Consider the following 22647-nt stretch of genomic DNA (forward strand, 5'->3'; position numbering starts at 1 on the left):
GCAGTGTGCGTGAGGTCACCGGTTCTTGTCTGTCTTGTTCAGTTTACAGTCCCAGAAGGATAGCTGTGGGTGAAGTCCTTTCTTCCCTTGTTTTCCCTCGTTTTGTCAGGCAAAAAAAACAAAAAAACATCTCTCCACCCATTACTGCTCATTGGTGTTGATTCCCAAAGACCCCCGTTTTGGTAATCAGCTAAAACCTGGCCTGGAGACTGGAGGGGATCCATGCTGAAAGCAGCCAAAAATGTTTGTGTGTGTGTGTGTGTGTGTGCGCACAGAGAGAGAAATAGAGAGAGAGAGAGAGAGAGAGAGAGAGAGAGAGAGAGAGAGAGAGAGAGAGAGAGAGAGGGCGGGGGTACACAGAAGTAGTCATGTTTCACTGCTTTGGAGACGGTCCCAGTGTGCATCCCACTGTGCTCAAGCCCCCCCACCTCTGTCTCCACAACTCTTGGCGTTCCTTTCATGTTGTTGTCCCTCTCTTCTCTGCTGTGTTTATTATTTCAGAGACTTTCTTTGAGTGCACCCTCATAAGCAATACCTCTGAGACTACACAGACACTGCCACTCAAAACGACAGACATATGCCCCTCTGTCTCGTTGTCGTGCTTTTGGTGTGATGACACCCAGGTGTTTCATAATGAAAGCAGCAGACTAGAGAGTCCCTCACCACTCCAGATTGTTTCCTATACAGATTGAGAGTATATCTGTTGAGGGAGATCCAGGCTTAAAGAAGACACTACTTTGAACTTGTGATTTTAACTAAGATCTTCCCACCGTCTGTCCACATAAACAAACCTTGTCACGTCCGTGACTCATGCCAGCTAGTCTGTAATAATCACAATTAAAAGTTTACCCAGAAGACTTGCTCTATTTGTTTCGGTGTTTTTTTTAACATACACAACATTCTTCCGGATGCCATGACTCTTTCAGGCCGAGAGGGCTGATTAGAGACAGTGATAAAGCAGTAAAGGCTTAGGAATGCAACATTATTTTGTTTAAAGGAGCAATAAACAATGTTCTGACTAATAATATAGCAGCAACAGACTATTTAAAGATACTGTGGAGTAATGTTATCTGAGATCTCCTTGCTTTGTTTACACAGCCGGGCTGGCCGTGCATGTTTTTAGTGTATGGTAGTACGTGTGAGCAGCTCTGATCTGCTCTCATACGGCGGTTACAGCTCATATGATAACGTTGTCCCCACTGACAGCGTTGTTGCGAAGGCATAGCACCCACCCTCAGGTTACCCCTCAGGTAAACACTGTTAGCTCTGTCAGCACTGTTGCAATTGTTTATACTGTTGGCGCTGTTAGCACCATTAGCTTTGAGACTCAGGCTAAGGCGTTGCCATGTTGAGAGCTGTTGCGAGGCAATCGAAATGCTCCCAATCTTGTATTATACACCTTTAAGACATTTTTTCAATGAAGAATAAAGCTTTATAGAGGAGGATATTTTATGTTGCATTTTCACAATTTAGAAAAATGCTTCTCAGAAGAACTCTTGACAGGACTAAAATGTTGTTCTCACACCATCTTTGTCTCCCTTCCGTGTGGAATAAGTAGATCAGTGTTACACCCAGACTACATTGAGTTGATGTAACAAACTGAGGAACTTAAAAAAAGACAAATAAGTCTACAGCCATGCATCTGTGGATATTGCACATTGCTATTTTTTTTAGCTGAGTGAAACTAACATACGTATAATGACACATATAATGTTTATGTTCAGTTAGCGTGTTAGCATGCAGACATTTGGTAATTATCACTAAACACAGAGCTGAGGCTGATGAGAATGGAATAAGTTTTGCAATATTTAGTCAGAAACCAAGTGATTGAAAACAACAATATTTGACCTGATTATGGCGCTAGATGAAAAGTCAGGGGATCACTATTCATCCTGAGGGGGATATGAGTGTGTGAACCAAATGTCATGTCAATCTATGCAATAGTTATTGAGACATTTCACTCAATTGCCATTTCAGGTAACATCATTATAAGAAAAAGCAAAACACACATTCTGGAAACAGATGTTCAGATAATGAAGTTGTCAAAGCCAGCGATTATCTATCATCCACGCCCCATTATCCTTTTAACCACATCTCTGCTGACATCCAGTGGACATGACCAATCACAGCAGTATAATACAAACTCAGTTCATAAGTTAATCTACTCAGCTATTGGCTGCATGAAATACCAACTTTAAGCCAAGAAATATGATCTGAGAAGTGCTTGTCCTCTGCACTCTCTGTCAAGGACTGTGCGGTGTTCAACCTTTCCCTGAGGCAAACTTCACACTTCTGCTCTCTCTCCTTTTCTTTGACAATGGAAACCACTCACAAGCCTGCACAAATCAAAACATTTCTAGTGGAGCCAGACAACAGCTTTTATCACAGGAGCCCTAAAGATATGTGCAGACACACTCCTTTTAAGAGTGTCTGTCTGTGTGCGCTTGTGCGTGTGTGCCTACTGCCTACGCATGCTGGGACAACTGTGTAAAAGGATGTGGGTTAATCTTTAGAAGGTGAACAGCCGATGTTTGATAGCTAATCCCTTGCCAAGCCACATTAGTTGTCACATGTCGGCTAATTGCACAAATCCAACAGGCACAAGCTGTGTAAACAAAGTACATACTCATACTCTTTAGCAAAGTCTAACCTATTCAATAAATTGACATATACATGTATATTTAAAATATGATAAATCTTGCCAAGAAAATTACATTTCCTGTTATGCTCTGTAGTGGCTGTATTACTTAAACTAGAGCTGAATGGACAATATGACTGTTTAACTTTGATCGCATGACAAACTGTTTATGAAGGTCAATTGTCATTGTACCAGATAAATCTCTTAAATTCACTTGTGACCCCAGTATCTGATCTCACCATCAGGTTCTTGCCATCTTTAATCTGATTGGCTCAGTCTTTGTCCCTGACCAGGTAAGCCCCACCCTCAGGCTTTAGCCTCTGAGCTGTTGTTGATCCAGGGATACACACCATAAGGTGCTGTCTACCTTTTAGTGTACGTGTGGCTGGTGTTATCTATTGTTGTGTCTACATTGTTTATTCCTAAAAACCTCAGTCTGTCTATATTGAGTGGTGTTTAGTGGCTTTTTCAGGGCTTTGGGAATCAGAGATGTTGCTTCCATCACAAGTCAAGAGATTATGGAGACTGACAGACAAACTGCAGAGGATTTGACAACAACAGGTCAGTCCACTGAACAGCATATCCATGATACCTCAGTTGAGTGTCTATTTACTACGCATTTGCAGAGGAGTCCTGATCCTGGAAAGCCCACTCAGCCCAGCCACCCCATTCAAACACTTGCACAAATACGACAGTGCATGACAGACATTTAGTCACACACCTTAATTCACTTGAAATACAACTGAAGTTGATTATTGTGGTGAAAAAGAAATATGGCCAAGTGTCCAAGCAGTTGTCTGTACGGCAGATATACTGCTAAAAGGACTCATTGTTACTCTTCTCTGTGCTTGTAGGAAATGCAACTCCTAGGAAGCCTCAAAGAAAGAAGAATATGAATCATAGTGTCGACTCTAAAGTGTTGTTAGGTCAAAGAAACATGTAGAGAAGGAGGATAGTGGGCTACTATTCAGCTGGTTTGCGCTCTCAGCCACGCCTAAACCCACTTTAAGGGGATTTGAAGAAATTACACAGAGCAAGTGTGTGTACTACTGATGCTTCTTAGGACGTGCTGTCATCAAGACACAGAATAAAGCTAGGTCCAGCCCACTCATTCTTACCGTAGAAAGTGAAAGGATGACCATGTTTAACTAATCGTGTTTTCTCCCTCTTCCCTCAGGAAAAACTGGTCCCTGAGGCCTTACTGAGCCCAACGATGGGCCTCATTGAACTGAAACAGAGTATATTTCAGGCCAAGGCTCTAGTCGGCTCACTGCTGGTCCTCCTGTGTCTGCACACAGCCACGGGTACTGCCACGTCACGTTTGTTCGTATAGGAGTATGGTTCTTGACCAGAATGAATGGGTTTCTTACACTCTGCATATGTGTTTGCATTGACACAGGAATGTCAGGGTGGGGTCGATGTTTGGATGGTCAGGATGTATTCACAACGATCAGAGAAAACAGCCATTCGGGAGAAGTTGTTGCTGAACTCGTGGCTGAAACCACAATGGAGGGGGTTCACTGGAGCCTGACTGGAAAAGATGCTGATTGGTTCTTCTTGGATGAAAGAAGCATCCGGCTGAAAACATCAGCTGACAAGGTCCTCGACCGAGAGGTAACTGAGTCAGGATATGCCTTCTGAAACACTGATCTGATGAGTGTTGGAACGTTTGTATAATACGGAAGCCAACGAATATAATGCAAAGATTACAGATTTTATGGGTGCAATTCTATTTTGCTATTTCGAGTCTCAAGAAATGCTTGTAATGCTGTGGGGCCGCAATGAGGATATGTATCTATGTTTACAGCAAACTATCAGAGATTGAGCCTTACAGCCTTGTCCTTGGACCAAACACAATCTGTTACCGTCATCCTCTACCCAGCCAGCTGACTTACATCATGGCAGCTGCTTAAGGGTCAACCAGATTAGCAATCTCACTCCCTATCTGTCAGTCTACTTCTGTCACTATATCCTTAAAAAGAAAATATTTCAGGATTTAAAACCATTTAATACAGCTATAAAGTTTCAACATTGAATCTTCATCAAGTATACTTGGCATGTGATCAAAATGTGATCAAAATTATGAATAACAACGTTATTTTGTGACCACATTTACCACTTATTATCACTGAGACCACTCGACTGTGAGATGGACAGCCAAATCAGGCTCCTTAGATCCAATATTCCAATAGTCAACAATTCGGGGTCACTTCTTTATTAAATAAAGGACTTCTTTTGTTTCCTCATATCTGTTGTTGTCTCTCTGTCAGGCTCAGGGTCCTGTCCTAATGGCTGAGCTATCATGTTATGAGGACGACGCACTTCAGGTACACTTCATCAACCTTCATCTTACCTATAACTCTTTAGTGTTTCATCCCACATTCAAACCTATAGTCACACACCGTAATTCACTTGAGAGATATAACTGAAGTTGATTATTGTGGTGAAGAAGAATTCTGGCCAAGTTTCCAAGCAGCTGTCTGTACGGCAGACATACTGGTAGCAGGACTCATTGTTACTCTTCTCTCTGCTTGTAGAAAATACAACCCCTCGGAAGCCACAAAGACAGGAAGAATATAAATCATAGTGTTGATGCTAAAGTGTTGTTAGGTCAGAGAGACATCTAGAGAAGTAGGATAGTGGGCTACTATTCAGCTGGTTTGCTCTCTCAGCCACGCCTTAACTCACTTTAAGGAGATTTGAGGAAATTACACAGAGCAAACCTCTATGTGTCTTTTTTTTGTTTTGCTGGTGTAGAGTGTGTACAGAATCGTGGTGGAGATTCTCAATGAGAATGATAATTCGCCTGCGTTTGCAGAAGACATGGTCCAGTCTTTTACTATCAGTGAGGTGAGGCACTTTCACAAACACAAGCACACAAATCTGTGCATGCATACACAAAACATACAAGACTAAAGTGCTGAAGTGTTTCTCTGCCTGCCTTTCTACCTGTGTGTTTTCCAGTTGACTCCAGTGAACACTGTGGTGTTTACTGTCCAGGCCACAGATGCAGATAATGACAAAATCATTTACTCCATTGACCAGGCATCAGTAAGTTCTACTCGAGTTCTAAACAAATAGATAAACCACTACCACAAAAAGAACCATTGTTAATGTGTTTGTGTGTGTTCTTCAGCCGGATGCAGAGTACTTCAAGGTTGATCTCCCCAACAGTGGAGAGGTGATCCTGTCCAAGCCTCTAGACTATGAGACCAAAACACTGCTTTCTGTCACCATCCACGCCTCGGTAAGCTATGCACATCTCATTTTTAACTGTTTTAGAATAAATGCATGCACACATACATCTAAATGAAATACATCATCCATCATTTTTTTTCTCTTTCAAATTTGCAGGACCAGTGTAATGTCCTCTAACGAAATCTTAACTTGTCGTTATCTCAGGAAATGAGCACTGCTGAGCACTTCAATACCAGCACCAACATCACCATCAACATCCTGGATGGAGATGACCAGTACCCACAGTTTATGCCCTGCCAGCTGCTTTTCCAGGATGAGACCAGTCGCGTCTGCACCAGCCCTGTGTACACAGTCAATGTCACAGAGGGGGAAGAGGTCAGATGCTACCCCCCTCTCAAACACACCACACATAACCTGTGTTGTACAAGAATGTCCATTAATGATGTTCATATCCACTGACTTGACCTTGCTAAACTCAACATAGACACTACAGTTAGCTGTTTAGTGAACGTGGTTGTGAATGTTGGTGAATGTGTGTCATGTTGCAGGACATCGTGTTGGATTTCTCTCCTGGTCCCATTCATGCAGTGGATGGAGACAGAGAACTTAGCTCTCCACTCAGCTATGTCATTCTCTCAGGTACCATAGACCACCAACACAATTTAATATTTAAAATGTGCTGTGCTTATGTCTGTAACTGTGTTTGTGTTCATGCTAGGAGACGATGATGGGCATTTCCTGATGGACAGACAAACGGGGGAGGTGAAACTGATTCGCGTGATTGGAGACAGACTCACAACTCCAGAGCTGCATCTACAGGTCGTGGTAAGACTCACATACTCAGTGTTTACGGGAGGCTTGAAAGACACTCACTCTACTTTCTCACTCCCAATACCAATCTTACTGATCTGTTTTCTGTCTTTCTGTGTGTCTTGCACCCAGGCGTATCAGGACAACGACCCCAGGAAGTATTCTGTTGCTACAGTGCTGGTCCGAGTTCTGGCAGTGAACAAGTTTTATCCAGAGTTTGACATGGCTGAATATGAAGGCTTTGTAATTGCTGGAAAGAGCACTGCCTCTCTGGTCAATACTTATGGCAGCAAAGCACTGATGTTATATGTACAAGATCAAGACTTTAACCATGTACGCCTTGCACTACTATTCCACACACATAACATACACACCCACAGTGCAAAAATGCTCATAGCAGATCTGTATTTTTGATTTATGTCGTCACCCATCACCTCTTTTTTCTCCACAAACAGGGATTCAATCCCATGATCCACTTCACCTTCAGTCCTACATCCAATCACACAGAAATGTACCAAATCACACAGGAGGGTCTTCTGATCGCCAGGACCAATCAACTCCAAGCAAGACAGAAACACGTTCTAGAGGTGAGCCTTGATTTGATTGAAAACACAATACTAGCGATTGTAACCGCACATTTACATTATGTTAGCTCACAAATATCATTGTTTCCTTTAAATACCATAAATGTTTTGAAAGATTCCCTAATTTGCATGAATGCCGATTGAGATACTGAGTCCTTCATTAGGCTGACTGCATAAGGGAGAAAAGATGGAACAACCCAAAGGTTTTGGCATGCAAAACTAAATAACTATGAAGTATTGTGTTTATACTATAATTACATCCATCAAAGTGGAATTAGATTCGTTGAAATAAACTGAAAAATATTTGACGTGCTTTGGAAAATGATCAGCAGTAGTGTAAAGTACACAAGACGTAAGTTAATTGGCTAAAACATTCAAATCAACCAGCATGTCCCGAATCTTACCAAAGACAAGACTGAATTGATATTTATTGAACATGTCCGGTTGCAACAACTCAAACCTTATAAAACATTATACGTACTGCTACATCCTCCAGTGAAGCCAGTCTTTGTCTTTTATCAAAATCTCAAAACAAGTGAAGACACAGTTATTGAAGATGTGATAAAAAGTCTAAATACTTTGCAGGTAGCGGCCAGAGACCAGGAGTCGGGAGATGCCACCTTTGCTACTGTAGTGGTGGAGGTGTTACCTGAAGGACATTCAAGTAAGGACACACTCTCAAGGCTTTTACACACCGGTGGCATGAGTACTTTCACACAGAACATGAATATCATGTGGCAAAAAAGCGAAGTCATTTTTGTTATCGAGCATGTTTGTTTTGAGTTAAACAACAACACGGACACTCCGTCGTCTGAACCAAGACAGCAAATGTTTTTACTCACTTCAGCCTTGACAAATGCCGCACATACCATATCCACTCCAGCCGTTTTTACCTTTCACAATAAAAGCCATAGATATATACAGCACCCTGTGTAAATGATTACCAGAGGGAACTAAAATTCACTTTGAGCATTTTGCTGAAAGGAAAAAGTGCAAACTCTTATGGGTATGAATAGTTTTGATGCAAAAATATTCATAGGCAAGTATTTCCCGTGTGTATAGGCCACTACACACTGGCATTCACTCCTGATTGCTGATGAGCCTGCAGACTGAAACTATGTATCTGTATGTCTGTCTGTGCACACCTCAGTCCCTCGCAATTCACTGGGAGATGCGCATCCGATAAGCTGCACTGTGGGCAATGCCTTGTTTCTGAGCATGGTGTTCATGACTGTACTTGGATGTATCGTGTCCGTGGCGATGTGGCTGAAGAAGAAACACAAGGGAAAGCGGGACCCACTGCAAAGAGGCTGTGTGGCTCAAGGCAAACACCCCAATGTGGTGAGATCCCTAAGCTCTAGAATCTAGATTCATATTTACCAAGATTTGTTGGTCAGTGAGTTTGTTAGTTGAAATATTCTTTACTGTATTTTCTCCCGCAGAGCTTACGGTGGTTCCAACTGGTGAGTTCATTATTAACTACTGAAGTTAATGTTCATCCTTGTCCTCTATTTCCTGTCCCTTTCCTTAAATAATAGTACAGAGTACATAGTCATGATCTCCATTTCACGAGTAGTTACAGTTATCTCATTAGTTAATGTCTGCACTGTCCGAATCCTACTTAAGGTAAATGTACAGTTCATAGAGTTTGACAAAACTATTCCAAAGTCCAAATTATTTGCTGTTTCTGAGGCATTTTGACTACATCTCCTGGCTTTCATCACCGGATGGAGTTTCTCAGTTAACAAGGAGATGATATAGTTGTTACAGTACGTGACCTACGTTTGGAATAAAAACCATCTTCATGACAACTGAACAGATCCATCTGTTGATGAAGGCCACAAGATGTGGTTGGCAGCTTCTGAAAACATAAAAAAAGTTGGACCTTGTTTTGACAATTGTTTCGTTAAACTGCTGTTTCTACGGTCCGGAATCCCTTCAAGCTGAAGTTTATACAGTATTTGAAGATGTGAGGCACATCACACTCCTGATTAATCTTCTCACTCCCATTAACTAAAGATTAGACTCCCTGGCTGTTAGAAGGCCTGGCAATTTCTAAACGTCACAGTGATCATTCACTCACTTCCTCTCTGCGAGTGGTTTAGTGGTTTACTTTTTCCACTGTGGTTGCTCTCCAGGCGAGTCACCGTAGCAGCATGCCGCACACGGAAGAAGTACCATACAGCAATGAAGAATTTGGAACCTGCAACCCTTCCTTCAGCTTCTCAGACAATCCTGGCATCTACACCCACCAAGACCTCCCCTCATGCCGAGGACCCGTTCCACCCAAAGCGGATGCCGCACCCGACACCAGCTTCATCCCCACTGAAACTTCACTCAGCCCTGTGATCTTCAATAACAATGTTTCTACACCAATCAAAAGCTCCTCTTGTTCACCCACCTGTCACCCAGCCACTGTGGATGTGAGCCACACACATATGGCTCCACCCGAAGAAAACCCTGGCTCACCAACCGATACAGATCTTGACCTTACCGAGGCACTACCTAACACCAGTCCTAGCCCTGCAACCCCTGATGCCACCAGCAGTGAACCACTGTTCACCTGTCCTGATTTACAAACTACAGAAACAACCATCAATGACGACCGTGCCGACCCCGTCACCAGCCCCTCCTCTCAATGCAGTGTTCCATGCAGTCAGACCCGAATTGCTTCAGCAGAAATAGACAAACCATTCCGCAAACCTCGTGTGAGGACACCCCCATATTCACCTTTACTGTCCTCACCAATCTCCAAGCACACGGGTACACCCCCACCCACCCCTGAGCTTGCACCTTTAAAAGCCAAGCTCGTACACAGAGATACACCTCCTGTAACACCAGAGCGAACATCCATGACTCTAAGCACAAAGGTAGACCAACCTTCCACATCACTGGACCAAATAGAGCAATCAGAAGACCCCGGTGGGGCTTCAGACGCCGGCAGTCTGTCTCAGGACAGGAGGCCATCGGCAAACTCGGAAAACATGCAGGCCATCCGCAGGGCAGGGGATGTCAATGATGATGGTTTTCTGAGAGATGAAGATGCAGGCAAGAACAGTGAAGATGATGATGATGATGAGTTAGATCCAGCTGACGAAGAGCTGCTGAGAGTGATGGCTCGTTGTAATCCCATTTTTATCACATTTAGGAAGTGATGTCACTATAATATTGCAGGAACTGAGAGTGACGGAGTGGACGACAGAGAATGAAGGGGGTAAGGTGAAGATGGATGACTATGGAAGCCCGTAGGGGACTTTATAAAAATGATAATGTAAACTTTCACAATAGAATTAAAATGTTCCACATGTCAGTGTTGTTTGAGTAAAAGATCAAATTAAATATCAAATTTGCGTTTTCATTTTCACATAGTCTTATGTTTGTTCCATGACCATATTAAAATGAGAATGGAAAAGCTGTGCAGTCTAGCTAATCATTTCAAACAAAGCACCACCTTCCAGGTGAACTGCAATAAAAAAATAGGCATTATAACAAATATTTGTAGTATAACTTGTTCATAACAAAGCCTTTGGATTTTTCTGTAATGCTAGCTACTAGTTATTACTTCAGTTTATGTGTTGCTGAGAAATGTACAGTAGTAATTCAGTTCAAACTCTAAAGCGCACAAAGAGATGAATGTTGGGCTAAATCTACTTCTCCAATATGTTGCATATGCATATTATGCATATTATACCCACTGTGACAATACAGCAACAACACCTCACCAACACAACCTCTGCTTTTGCTTTGACATAGCAAGAATACCTTTCTTTACTGTTCACGTTAGCTGTGCAAAAAAGCTATATCGACCTGAATAACCCATTACCAGGTAGTATGGAAACTTCTCTAGTTAACAGATACCTGCAGTCGATCCTTTTTGTGCCCAGATCAAAAAGAAAAGAAGAATATTTGTTTTCGCTTGCAGCCAACCACCGTAATGCGAATTGTGATGCGCACACTACCGCAGCTGCTACAACCCATACAGCCACACACATTTTCTCAGGGTCTCGTGTTCTACAATAACTTAGACTTGGAATTCTCCTACTTGATTATGCAATAAGGCATGTTGAATAAAAAATGTGGAAATGCTGAGGAGAAAATAACATTTTGTAAACAGTAAATTAATCTGTTTCTCCTTGAATGACTTCATGGATTCTGGTCAAGGAAAGAGACCAAGTTGAGAGGTTGAGTTGCAATTTAAAGGAGTTTTGTGATATGCACATTAAATACAAAGCGTTCTCTATTGTACTCACCTGAAGGTCAGGTACTTGTGTACAGTCTTCAACCAGTCTGTTCATGACAATGTCAGTGAGAGCCTTAGCCAGCAGGTTACGTTTTTGAAAATTAAATCTCAACTGCGGTTTTAATTTTCAAATTGTTAGAAAAATGCTGTTTGTAATTTTGAATTTTGAATTGAGAGGCAAAGTCCCTCCCCTTTCAGTGTCCCCCATGGGACGTTATTTGGAGAAAAAAATGTACAAAGTCAAATTATTTTTTTTTAATTTCTTTTTTTAATTGTGGCATGAATTATGTTTGTCAAATAAGAAATAGCTTTGCATGTCGAAAAAAGTCGCAGTTCATCGTAAAACTGTTGAAGTTTAAGACTGTGAAAATACACAATTAAAAAGACTGCACACCCAAACGTCTGGCTTGTTCTTTGCACTTTTTTCATGCTTTTGTCGTACGTTTGTTGTCGTACCATATCGTTTTGTGTGAAACTGTTCAGTGAGCTACATCTCTTGTCTCGCTCAATAAACGCCACCAACGTAGCTAGCTAACTTTTCATTTCCAAATTGTTAAAAGAAAAATGCATTTTAATTTTAACTTGAATGTCTAAGTAAATGAAAATCAGGTAACATCATTTATAAATAAAATTTGATTATTTTATTTTGATTTGTTACTCAAATAAAACATACACACGTGTGAAATTATGCTATTGTGGAAATACATTTTCAAGTTAAGATTTTCATTTGAATAAAATCCCCTATGGACTTCCATAGAGGGCACTGTGACCAGAGTTTTACTACATACAGAACTAGCATGCTAACATAATATGTGCTAACTGAAACAGAGATGGAAAGGCTTGTGATTAAATCATTAAAAATCTAAACTTGCAGATCAGATTTGGTGGGGAATAACGATGAGTTAACGGTTTCATTGAAGCTCCTAAATGGCCAATTAAAAAAGGGAGAGCTGCTGAAAAAGCATTTGTATTCATCAAATCTTATTTGGGTAGTTAAAAAAATGAGATCAAATATGTTTGACATAAATGCTGACTTGTAAATGTGCTTCAGTTGCTTGATATGTACAAGTTAGCAGTGACAGACCTGGAAACTAAACATCTAAATATGTATTCAGCTGTGAGTGTCTGTAGATTAAAATAGCCAATATTTGATTTATAAATGGGAAGATCAAGGGGCAAATGATTCAGCTGAAGCAGATGGCAAGAGGAAACGGGTCTGAAACAACAACCCAGTGCTCAGTGGGTCAACAGCCTGAAGGGAAGCAGGAAACAGCTTTACCTAAAAAGGAAGAAAGCTGGGAAAAACAGATTCTGCAACACAGACTATTGTAAACTGCCACGTAATACCACATGAGGTCATTATAAAAGTAGCGAGGATGTTTTTTTTAAGTGACAACAGAAACACCTATGTATTGGTATGTTTTTCTTTCCACAGAAACGACTTCCTGAGAACAATAGCTAGAGTGTGATTAACACCCCATCACTTGTAACGGCAGCTGCCATGTGAAAAACACATGACAGCTGGTACTTCAAGTCAAAGAAATATGGCAGACGAAATGTTCTAATTTAGTTTGTTTTTATTGAGAACATTCTTCTCAATCACAAAAACTGGACCTGATTGTTAAGAGTGCTCAGTTTGCAGACCCACAACTTATTTACAGTAAAGTCACAAGTGAAAGGGTGGTTGCTGCAGTGAGCCTGTAAAAAAACATTATCATATACATTATAGTATACCATAAAAAATCTCAACAGTGGTTATAAATGGTGCTAGGGATAATACAAGCATAAACATATTTAGGAGGGGAAATTGTTTTTTCAAACTGCTTACAAATCCGGACAAAGTTTTTTGCTTGGCACACAACTTGGCTGAATCCAACAAAACATAACCAAAAAAAACAAAAAGGGTAGGCCAGTATTCAAGAATACAAGTAATATATGTACACACAGATTCCCACACGCACACACACACACTCACACACACACTATTGAGGTGATGAGAAAAAAAGAAAGAAGTGAAGCAGCGTTGTGGACAAAGCATCCATCAATCCCTAAATCATAAATCCTTGATTCCTTCAACTAACACACAGGCCGCCCTCATGTAGGACAGAGAGCTTGTGTTCACGTGGATGCTTTGGGGACAAGTATAGTAGAGACAGTGTGGTCCCTCTGATGATACTGTATTGCACTGGTCCAAATAGTCTTCATCGTCACTGGAATTTAATATTCATCCTATACTCCGGAATTACCGGATTATGATCAATGACACAAAAACCAGCTGGTGTTTTCAATTTGGGCCTGATAACATAAGAGAGAGGAGAATAACAAATTCTACTGGCTGGAAATCAGATGTACTCTTCACAGTGCAGGGAATTGCAAAAAGAAATGGTGCAATACACTATTCTGTATACTGCAAACTTAAACTTGTGGCTATGTCATAAAATCATTCTATCAGATAAGAAAAACCAAATTGTCATCTAACATTGTTTGTTCTTTGCCTGACCTTGGAAAGGGAAGATTAGTGTGATGAAGCAGAGTACAGGCTGGCGATATATCCCAATCTTACACACAACTGAGACAAACTCTCAGTGTGTGATGTTAGTGTGTGTACAATGGGACACATTCGACAAATCAAATAAATTATTGTTCATGGCGTTGGATTAGGTGAGCTCATCTTGTTTGAGAGACTCCGTCCACTGGTGGAGGAGTACGGTGGTGCACAAGATGAACACAGAGTCTTTGGAGGCCGGTGGATGTTAGAACTCGTCGTGTCGAGTCAGAGCTTCTCCGAAATCGGTTGCCTGACTGCCCACGAACAGATCGTACTTATCCACGATTTCTGCCTTGGTCAGGCGGCCATCCTGATGGAGGGAGAATAACACACACACACACACACACACGATAAGACTTGTATTTGTGCCAGTACACAAAGATTACTTCTATTAAACTGTTACCAAGATATGAAGGTACTTCATGTTGTTATTTGTTACTGTGGGTATCTAGCACTTCTCTTATCATGCCTTGTTTCAGCTCTAATTAAGTTAGATCTGACAAACAAAAAATGTCCAAAAAACACACAAAACTAGAGTGAATAAAGTCACTATCGGCTAACAAAACATTGTTCACATTATACGTCTGGGACAGAAGAGTGTCACTGGATGGCTTTTACTGTGAAGCAACTGCAGTAACAAATATTTTGAGTGAGTTGCAAAAAGCGAAGTAATTATGTCATAAATATTTGTCGAAATCTACACTTAAATAATTGTCTGTGCTTCTTTCGTTTCATTTATTGTCATTGCAATACCAAACAATATCAAATTTGACAGCACATACTTTGTCTGCATCCGACTCGTAGACCAGATGCTTGGCCTCGGCGTCAGCATGGTCGTAGTCATTGGGCAGGATCCAGTCTCTGGTCTCCTCCTTGTCCATCTTTCCGTCTTTGTTTTTGTCTCTGAATTCAGTGAACTGCTCCCTCTCCGTCTTCACCCACTCAGGTTCTGAGGAATCTCCCTCCTGGTTGTACATGTCACCTGCAGCACAGAAGGATGGTGTTGTGGTGATGTCGTGCTCATTTAATCTGGGTTACTCAAACCTTTACCAATACTTCAATTTTTGTATTTTCCATCTGTCTTGAGGTTCCACCAATTACAACCTTAAAATCATGAGGTAAAATTCGATGGTGCTTATATGACAATGAACTCAAACTCACCTATGTACTCGTCTAAATCTATTAAACCATCTCCATTCTTGTCAATGTCTTCCATAGTTTCCTGTAGGAAGAAAAGAGACCAAAGAGCAGTAAGAAGGGAAGTAAAACAGTGCGAGTGTCATCAGTTAACACCTGTGTGTGTTTGTCACTCACCAGCACTACAATGTCTTTCATGTGGTCGTACTCCTCAGGGTGAAGGAAGGCTGTGAACTCCTCCTTGTTGGCTTTCATGTCATTGTCTTGGTTGGCCATTTTGAATCTCCTCTCATCGCGATCCATCATCTGCCTGTAGCTGAAGCCATCGTCGTGGTCGGGATCATCTGCAAGTTAGACGTCACAACTTTGTATAGTGTGCTCATGTGTGGCAAAGTAAATCTGTGTCCCTGCAGTACACAGGTAACACTTCAATCGTATAAAAAGAAAACTGTCTGCAGCTGTACCCATAATGTATCCATATGTGGCATTCTTGTACTCCTCCCAGGACACCACTCCGTCCCCATTCAGGTCATGACTCTTCCACTGTCGATCCACATCATCGTAGATCCACCTCTTCTGAGCATGCTTGATCCACTTCTTCATCTCCTCCACCGTCACATAGCCATCCTTATCGTCATCTATACGTTCCACTAACATGCTGCAGGTAAATGAAAGAAATGTGGCAAACAATCAGCTTCATATGGTGGTGTGTCACCGCAAATTAACTGTACTGCTCCTTGAGGTAAAAGCTAGGTCATTACCGCAGTGACTTTATATAGTCCCAGTATTTCAAGAACAGATTCGCATTAATCTCCCCGACAGGTATTCTTACCCGAGCCTCTCCTTGCTCTCCTCTGGTGTGAGCTGGTCAAAGGTCTTGGCCTCCTCTTGTCCCAGAAAGGCTTCGTGGTCGTAGTCAAAGTTCTCCACGTCGTCGTGATCTCTGTTGCTGAGGGGTTCATCGTGGTGAACACGCTCCTTCTTCTCTGTGGGTTTACTGGTGGCGTAAACCACACAGAGAGCAAAACACATAACAAGTGGTCGCAGCTCCATCCTGCGTGTGTGCAAACGCTGTCTGGACGGGGGGAGGGGGGGGGGGGGGGAGAAGACACCAAAAAAAAGCTATGATTACTGCTCAAACAGTGCATTCTGATGAAAGTATTGTATTGCATGCCTATCATGCACTTCTATGCAAGTACTGACCATAGCTTTTAATTTAGGGCAAATCAACCCTGCCCCAGTTTAGACGTGTGTGTGTGCAAGCTAACACTCACACTATGAGAGGCTAATCTGTTCATGCTTATGAAATCCCTTGTTAAACTTCAGTTATGTTGCAGGAAATGACATCACATATATCGTGATTAATTAACTGACATTTCAGCACAGCTTGTTGAATCTATCATTGGCTACAACTAGCATAGAAAAAACCTAATGAAATCCTCTTTATAAAAGTTATGTTCTGTCATTATAATAACAGGAATAGTTATGCTGTATTCGGAGGGGAAGAGATATCATCTTTGACTGTTTAACTGTCTTCTAACTAAAAGACGTCTGCTGCTAACTTGACCGCTTGTGTGACACAGCATCAGTAGTCTGACGTTAGTACGTCTGGACACCTTCACCCTGGCCGTCCCTTGTGAATTACGAGTCAGTAGAAACAGTTGGTACGCGTTACGTCTAATTATTAATCGTTACCATCCAAAAACCAAAGCACTGACGTTAACATTAGACTGGCTAACCTAGCGTACCGTTATTTTTTCAGCTAAACCTGCAATTTCACTCGTCCAACGAAAGGCACATGAGCAACGAGGTGATTGTCCATGTTGCGTCTTTCTAAACACCAGCTAGCTACACGGGAGACATATTTGAATTACTTTCTAGTATTTTACACCAAAATGTATCAAGAGAACTCACCGGTGTCTTCGGGGAAGTTCGTCGATGCAATTTAAGTCCCGCCCCTCGGAAACACACCCATGCACTTCCTGTGCTAAAACGACAAAACGACGCGACCGACCAATCAGGCGCTGAGAGCGCGAGTGCGATGTCGCTCGCTCACTGGTCCGCTTCAAGGGTGCATCGGTGATTGGATTGGCCAAGAACCGCCACGTCCTCAAAGTCAACAAAACTTGGTTCATTCATAAAACAAAACTCCAGCGTGTGGGACTGGTGATCTCCACAACAGCGGCACTTTTATTATACGAATGACCCAAAGGCTGACACCATCGACATTGTATGTATGTACTTTCCACCCACATCTTCTGTGGCAGAAATTCCACAAAAACAAAACATCAACAACAAAAACAACACAATAACACCCAGACTAAAAAAAATAAAGTCTTTATTTCTTTTGGCTTTAACCAATAGTCACAGTAGTGCAGATACAACATATTTATCACAAATCAGAAAAAATAGGGTCTAAATATTTTAAGTGAAGTATTCTTTTCACTTCTTTAAATGTATAAATGAAGTACTCTCTCCTATAACCGAGCAGATCAAGCACATTTATCTCCCTCTGCTGGTTGAAAACTCATCAAGATAAGTGGAAAAATCAGCAAAGCACAATGACGGGACTTCCTGCTGCTAAACTGAGGTTTGTCTGTGACTGTCTTTCCCAGCGAGATAGGAAATAAAGGAATATATTCACGTGATGGTTTGTAAGAGCATCAGTCAACTATATTTATGTTGCGCATCAAATATCAAATTCACTTTTTTTGAGGTTCAGTGAAGAAGAGGCATTACATGTTTGTGACACAAGACTTACACTAATACTGTCACTCTTCTTTATTACTGAACTGTATCAATCCAACTGTCTTTGAATTGTCTGTTTTAGACATGGAGTCCTTCACAGCCTGGTGTCTCTGCACCTGGTGTCTCTGCACTAGTATAGGGAGGTCACGATATAGCAAAGCCTCTATAGCTCAGCCCACTGCTGAGTCTTTCAAATCTGTGTTGCCTATATCGCCCGCTGTTTCTCCCTGTTGGTTGGCATTTTCTTCTTGATTGGACTGACAGGTTGTGTCCGTCTGCTCACCACTATCACCACTTCCTGCTGGGACAACACAAAAAGCCATATTTAGGATTTTAACAATGTTGTTCAAAGCGGAATTCTCTGTAAAGCCGCATAATATCAAAAAGGAGTTGGGCCAAGCTTCTCCTGAAAAAATACATTGTATACAAATGAATAGCGGTTCTGGCTGACCTGTGCCGGTTGCACCCTCTTTTTTCTCAACGAGGAAGATTCGTTGCATCATCAGTTTTTTCACGGTGTGGCACATGTACTTGAGCTCTGGAGCACTGTCTGCTTTTCCTGCAGACATATATCAAAAATGGACAATAAGGCATAAAAAAAAAAAAAGAAGCTGAAACCCAACAATAAACATTGAGGAATATATAGAAAGCCTTACCTTTCTGTGGTCCCTCCTCAAACAGCACACACGTTCCCAAAGCCTCTGTGAAGAGCAAAGGATAGCAAGTTAAAAGTTAAACATTTATTTTTTTAATGATAAAATCTATTATAGCTCATGGAAGCTGCTTCGTAGAGGAAAATTAGTCAGCACCACTATGACTAATCATGCACATTAAAAGGTATGGATATGGTATATTATATGGTATATTCATAACTTCTATTGAATGCTTTTTACTCTGTGATTATCAGACTTTTGAGTGCAACTTGCTTTAAGCAGGGGGAAAGAAGGAGAGTGCAATATAATTTAACAACAGGCACAAGTCAGTCAAGCCACACAAGTAGTGTATATGCTTTCTCTGTAGATATTTAGATTGACTCCTTACCTTCATATTCCCCTGCAAACACATATTGTCCCATCTGTATCATGGGCTTGTCGCTGTCGATATCCTGGAACACATGAACAAAACGTATTTAGTGACTGCTGCAGTGAGAGAGACCTTCACTGCTATTGATGTCATGCATGGTGGCCAGGCCTTTTCTCTGTCATCACAAAAAAAGCATTGATATCCGACACTCACCAGTATCTTGCATGTGCCCCGACACTTGGTCAGGAAGTCATTGTTGATGATACCAGAGAGCTCCACCACAACAAGCTGTTCCTAAACATGCGAAAAGACAACAGTGATCCCAGATAAAGAGTCAGTGTGATTACAGTCAACCAAGCACAAAAGAGAAACAATAACATAAAGACGTTAAAATCAAACGTTAGTTTAGTGAAACATTTACACCAGGGTGCTAGCCCCCAGTGAATGAACTAACGTGCTAGCCACATGAAGCTAATGTGGGTATCGCTAAACAAACGCCAGTACGCTGATGGTATGTCGTACCTCTTCTTCCCATTCATCTTCCATTTTAAAAATCCTGTAATAAAAGCGAATGGTAGTAATAAACGTAAACACTCTTTTCAGTTATATCTACAGAAATCTCCTATTCCTTTCTCACTAAGGAATATTTGACAACTTCCGCGAATGTACGGTGCCCGAGAAAGCCCATTGTGTTTTGTTTTTTTCTACATGGCATATTTGCAGTTACGGGCTCTGAACAACGAGGGGCGCTGTTGCTCAGTTTTGTTTGTGGAGTGTCTTGTTGCAAAGCCATTCAATGTCAACTGGAAATACCGCGAAGAACAATTAAATATAGCTCCTACCCATCTATCCATCCGACCTGCCTGTCTGTCTGTCTGTATATCCATCCATCCATCCATCCATCTATCTATCTATCTAACTCTCTGTCTGTTCATTCTACTTATGGTTGAGTATGATTGGATCTAAATATTGGCTACCTGTAGGCAGACTCACCCACATCTATCATTAATGTTATTAATGTTCTCCTGCAGGAGGACATAGCGGAGGTGATGAGATGAGATGAAATTTGACGATACACTTTATTGATCCCCAAGGAGAAATTCGTCTGTCACAGGCAGAGGCAACAGAAATCAGAACAAGCACACACATCAAACATATCCTGAACAAAAAAGAAACAGGAGGCCAGATGCAAAATATGACTGAATCATAATCAAAGTGCAGAATAAGAAAAGATATTAAGCACAAACCCAAACCATTTAGCTTGGTGATATGAACATACGTGTGGGGGCACCTGAGTTTTTCAGTTTTGTTATTGTACAGAAGTGAATTTGGTGCCAGTGCAGATCTATTCCTAATACACACAATTAAGGCAACAATCTCAAAATCTGTAATTACAAATGTATTTATGTCATTATGGTAGTAAGTAAAATGTAAAAAAATAAATAATATAATGGACATATATATAATTTATGAGCTAAAGATGTTTTATGATACATCAACACAGTTATATCAGTTTTAATTAAGGGTGGGGAATTCTCCAGTATTTAATTTGTTTATGCCATTGAATTTGGGGAAACAACATATATATAATTAAAATCAAATGAATGTTATATTGCATTTCTGGTGAGCAAGTTTTAAAGCAGGAAATGATTTGCCAATAGAATAATGAAGCCTCTAGGATGAGAGGTGACATCTTGTGAACTCATTTATCATTGAGTTGTTTTGTTTTAGTTTTTGTATTTTTAGCCTCAGGATGCTTGACTGGAGGTAATGTTTATTGTTCTGTTCTGTAGGTATTATAAGTATATATAAAAATATTTGATATATAAAAAAATCTAATATGTATCTAATAGTCCTCATTAATACTGGTACATATCGATCCTTATTGGGCATATCTCTTCCAAGTTTGCTACCCTCTACAGAGGGTTCATGGATCGGGGAAAGCTGAGGGGCAACACCCCGGGAGCTGTTATGGATTCATCATCTCGCTCAGGACTTCTTTTTCTCACCGAGTGCTCTTCTTGAAAGACCATACTGTCCAATAATGAAAAACAGGACAGTTGTGATGAATGGAACATGTAATAAATACGGGAAATGTATTTGTGCAAATCTAATATGTCACCTATCAACCATGCTAGTGCCTTTTACACATGTATGTTATTCAGTAAATGTTCTGGCAAATTTTGTTTTTCAGGAGGATCCATGAATGCTCTTCCACAGACAACACAATTAATAGACTGATTGAGGGAATTGAAGTAAGACTGAACCCGTTTAACTCGTGGGATGACAAAGTCAATAAATTGGTGCTGGGCCGGTCACAGTATTGTCCTCTGGTTTAGGAAATGGAGTCGTGGGAAGACGGGGGTTTAATATGTGGATATCTGTATTCTCCTGGTTTTTCAGATATCTGAATTTACTCCTAATAAATTTGGTGGTAACCGTAAATAGCAGACTGTGGGTTTAATGCCCCCAAAAGATCAAAGTGTAAAAACATACAGGTTTCCTGCACCCACCATTTATATTCATTTGCTTTGAAGAAAACGACCACTGTTAGATATTTCTGTTGTAAAGATACAGGAAAGGAAAACAGCACAATAATGAAAACATTTTTACTATTTCAATTTTTTATAATGTCCACCCAGGCGCCGTAGAGCAAGGCCGCTAACAGTCGCGGAGTGGCTTGGAGGCTGACAGTATTTGTAAATACCTGTATAAATGTAAAGCAGGTTGATGCTGAATGAGAGAAAAAAAACACATTTTGAATCAGAATCTGGCATCCCAAATTAAAGGGGGTGCAAATCCCCCATGTGCCTGCTCCCTCTCCATTTCTGGCCTATCATTTATCTCTGGACCACGGTGGGGTTGTCATGTCGACCAGTCCACAAGTTACTATGACAACGGCTCAAGGGGAGGCACTTGCTAGGGAGGTTATTGCCTCCTTGGGGATGTAAGAAAGACGGGGGGGGGGGGGGGGGGGGGGAATGGGAGCAGAGACAAAGATAGGGGGACTTATAGACACCAAAAAGGCTTGAATGAAGGGAGAGGTCAAGTCTGAGTATGTTAGCTGGAAGTGTGTTTGTGTTTGTATGGCTCGCTATAAAGGTCAGTTTACATTCAGAATCACGCAGAAGTGGACACAGTGTGTAAATCAGAGTGGCCCCACTGAAGCTTTGGAGAACAAAGTTTTCTCCCTGCTGGACGAGGCCTCTCCTGTACATGATGTATTACACTTCCTGCTCAGTGCCATACCCTGGGGCACAAAGGGGCGGGGGCAAGGGAGGGAGTGACATTAAGGACCCTCCAAGGTGTCAGATGGGTCCCAAGCTTCCCCCACATTTTGTCATATAAATGTCATAAAGACAAGTTTGGAGTTGGGGAGCTTTCGGGACTCCTTCTGCCTGGGGGGCATCATGGTGGTTAATTGCCCCATTAGCACTGACAGGGTAAATTGGTGGAAGGGCTAACTATATATTACAGTGAAAACAACAACCCCTGGCATACACCTGAGGGCATGGTGCGTTTTACAGTACCGCCTGTGCATGTTTAAGTGTGTATGCAAAGGAGTGTGTGTGTGTGTGCGCGCAAATTGTAAATGTAAATGTACATTTACACGAGAGCTTTAATATCGGTAAAATATTAAATTTCTATATTTATCACAACGGAAATGAACTCAAAGTTCCAGTCAGGGAGGGCGTCTCTCATATCTGTGCTGGACTTTCTC

General features: G+C 41.3%; 3 protein-coding genes across 4 annotated transcripts; 1 reads left to right on the forward strand and 2 right to left on the reverse strand.

Annotated features, from left to right (window-relative positions):
* Positions 1-3851: 3851 nt before the first annotated feature.
* Positions 3852-10385, forward strand: LOC306698292 (uncharacterized protein; the record flags this gene model as incomplete). The annotated part of the gene is made up of 15 exons (XM_079162537.1): positions 3852-3942; positions 4038-4252; positions 4909-4965; positions 5396-5488; positions 5603-5689; positions 5775-5885; positions 6041-6211; positions 6385-6475; positions 6555-6661; positions 6779-6979; positions 7102-7233; positions 7816-7894; positions 8381-8571; positions 8673-8693; positions 9369-10385. The coding sequence occupies 15 exons, from the start codon at positions 3852-3854 to the stop codon at positions 10383-10385; spliced, it is 2664 nt and encodes an 887-aa protein (XP_079018663.1).
* Positions 10386-12104: 1719 nt separating this feature from the next.
* Positions 12105-17130, reverse strand: calub (calumenin b; the record flags this gene model as incomplete). Its single annotated transcript, XM_079162222.1, is given in 8 exon segments — positions 12105-14328; positions 14801-15000; positions 15180-15240; positions 15333-15499; positions 15620-15813; positions 15988-16230; positions 17070-17103; positions 17106-17130. Coding segments are annotated over 8 exon segments (1029 nt in total). The 3' UTR covers positions 12105-14223.
* Positions 17131-17485: 355 nt separating this feature from the next.
* On the reverse strand, positions 17486-19588 carry gtf3c6 (general transcription factor IIIC, polypeptide 6, alpha). Of its 2 annotated transcripts, none has more exons than XM_079163706.1 (6): positions 19449-19588; positions 19140-19220; positions 18945-19008; positions 18560-18604; positions 18355-18462; positions 17486-18201 (listed from the first exon to the last, which is right to left on the reverse strand). In XM_079163706.1, exons 1-6 carry the CDS (start codon positions 19470-19472, stop codon positions 18074-18076), a joined length of 450 nt encoding a protein of 149 aa, XP_079019832.1. In that variant the 5' UTR covers positions 19473-19588; the 3' UTR covers positions 17486-18073. The 2 variants fall into 2 exon arrangements, with proteins under 2 accessions (XP_079019832.1, XP_079019831.1); XM_079163705.1 differs by having other exon boundaries at positions 17486-18204.
* Positions 19589-22647: the final 3059 nt, after the last annotated feature.

The sequence above is a fragment of the Pholis gunnellus genome (assembly GCF_910591455.1).
Source record: "Pholis gunnellus genome assembly, chromosome: 7".
In the NCBI taxonomy this organism is placed as follows: domain Eukaryota; kingdom Metazoa; phylum Chordata; class Actinopteri; order Perciformes; family Pholidae; genus Pholis; species Pholis gunnellus.

Bases quoted from the DNA above. Each gene is read 5' to 3' on its own strand.
- gtf3c6 (XM_079163705.1), bottom strand. From the start codon at position 19,472: ATGGAAGATGAATGGGAAGAAGAG. The intron at 18,605-18,944 runs GTAAGGAGTCAA...TGCTCTTCACAG, and splicing joins GTTTGCAGGGGAATATGAAG to AGGCTTTGGGAACGTGTGTG. The intron at 18,463-18,559 runs GTAAGGCTTTCT...ATATGTCTGCAG, and splicing joins TGAGGAGGGACCACAGAAAG to GAAAAGCAGACAGTGCTCCA.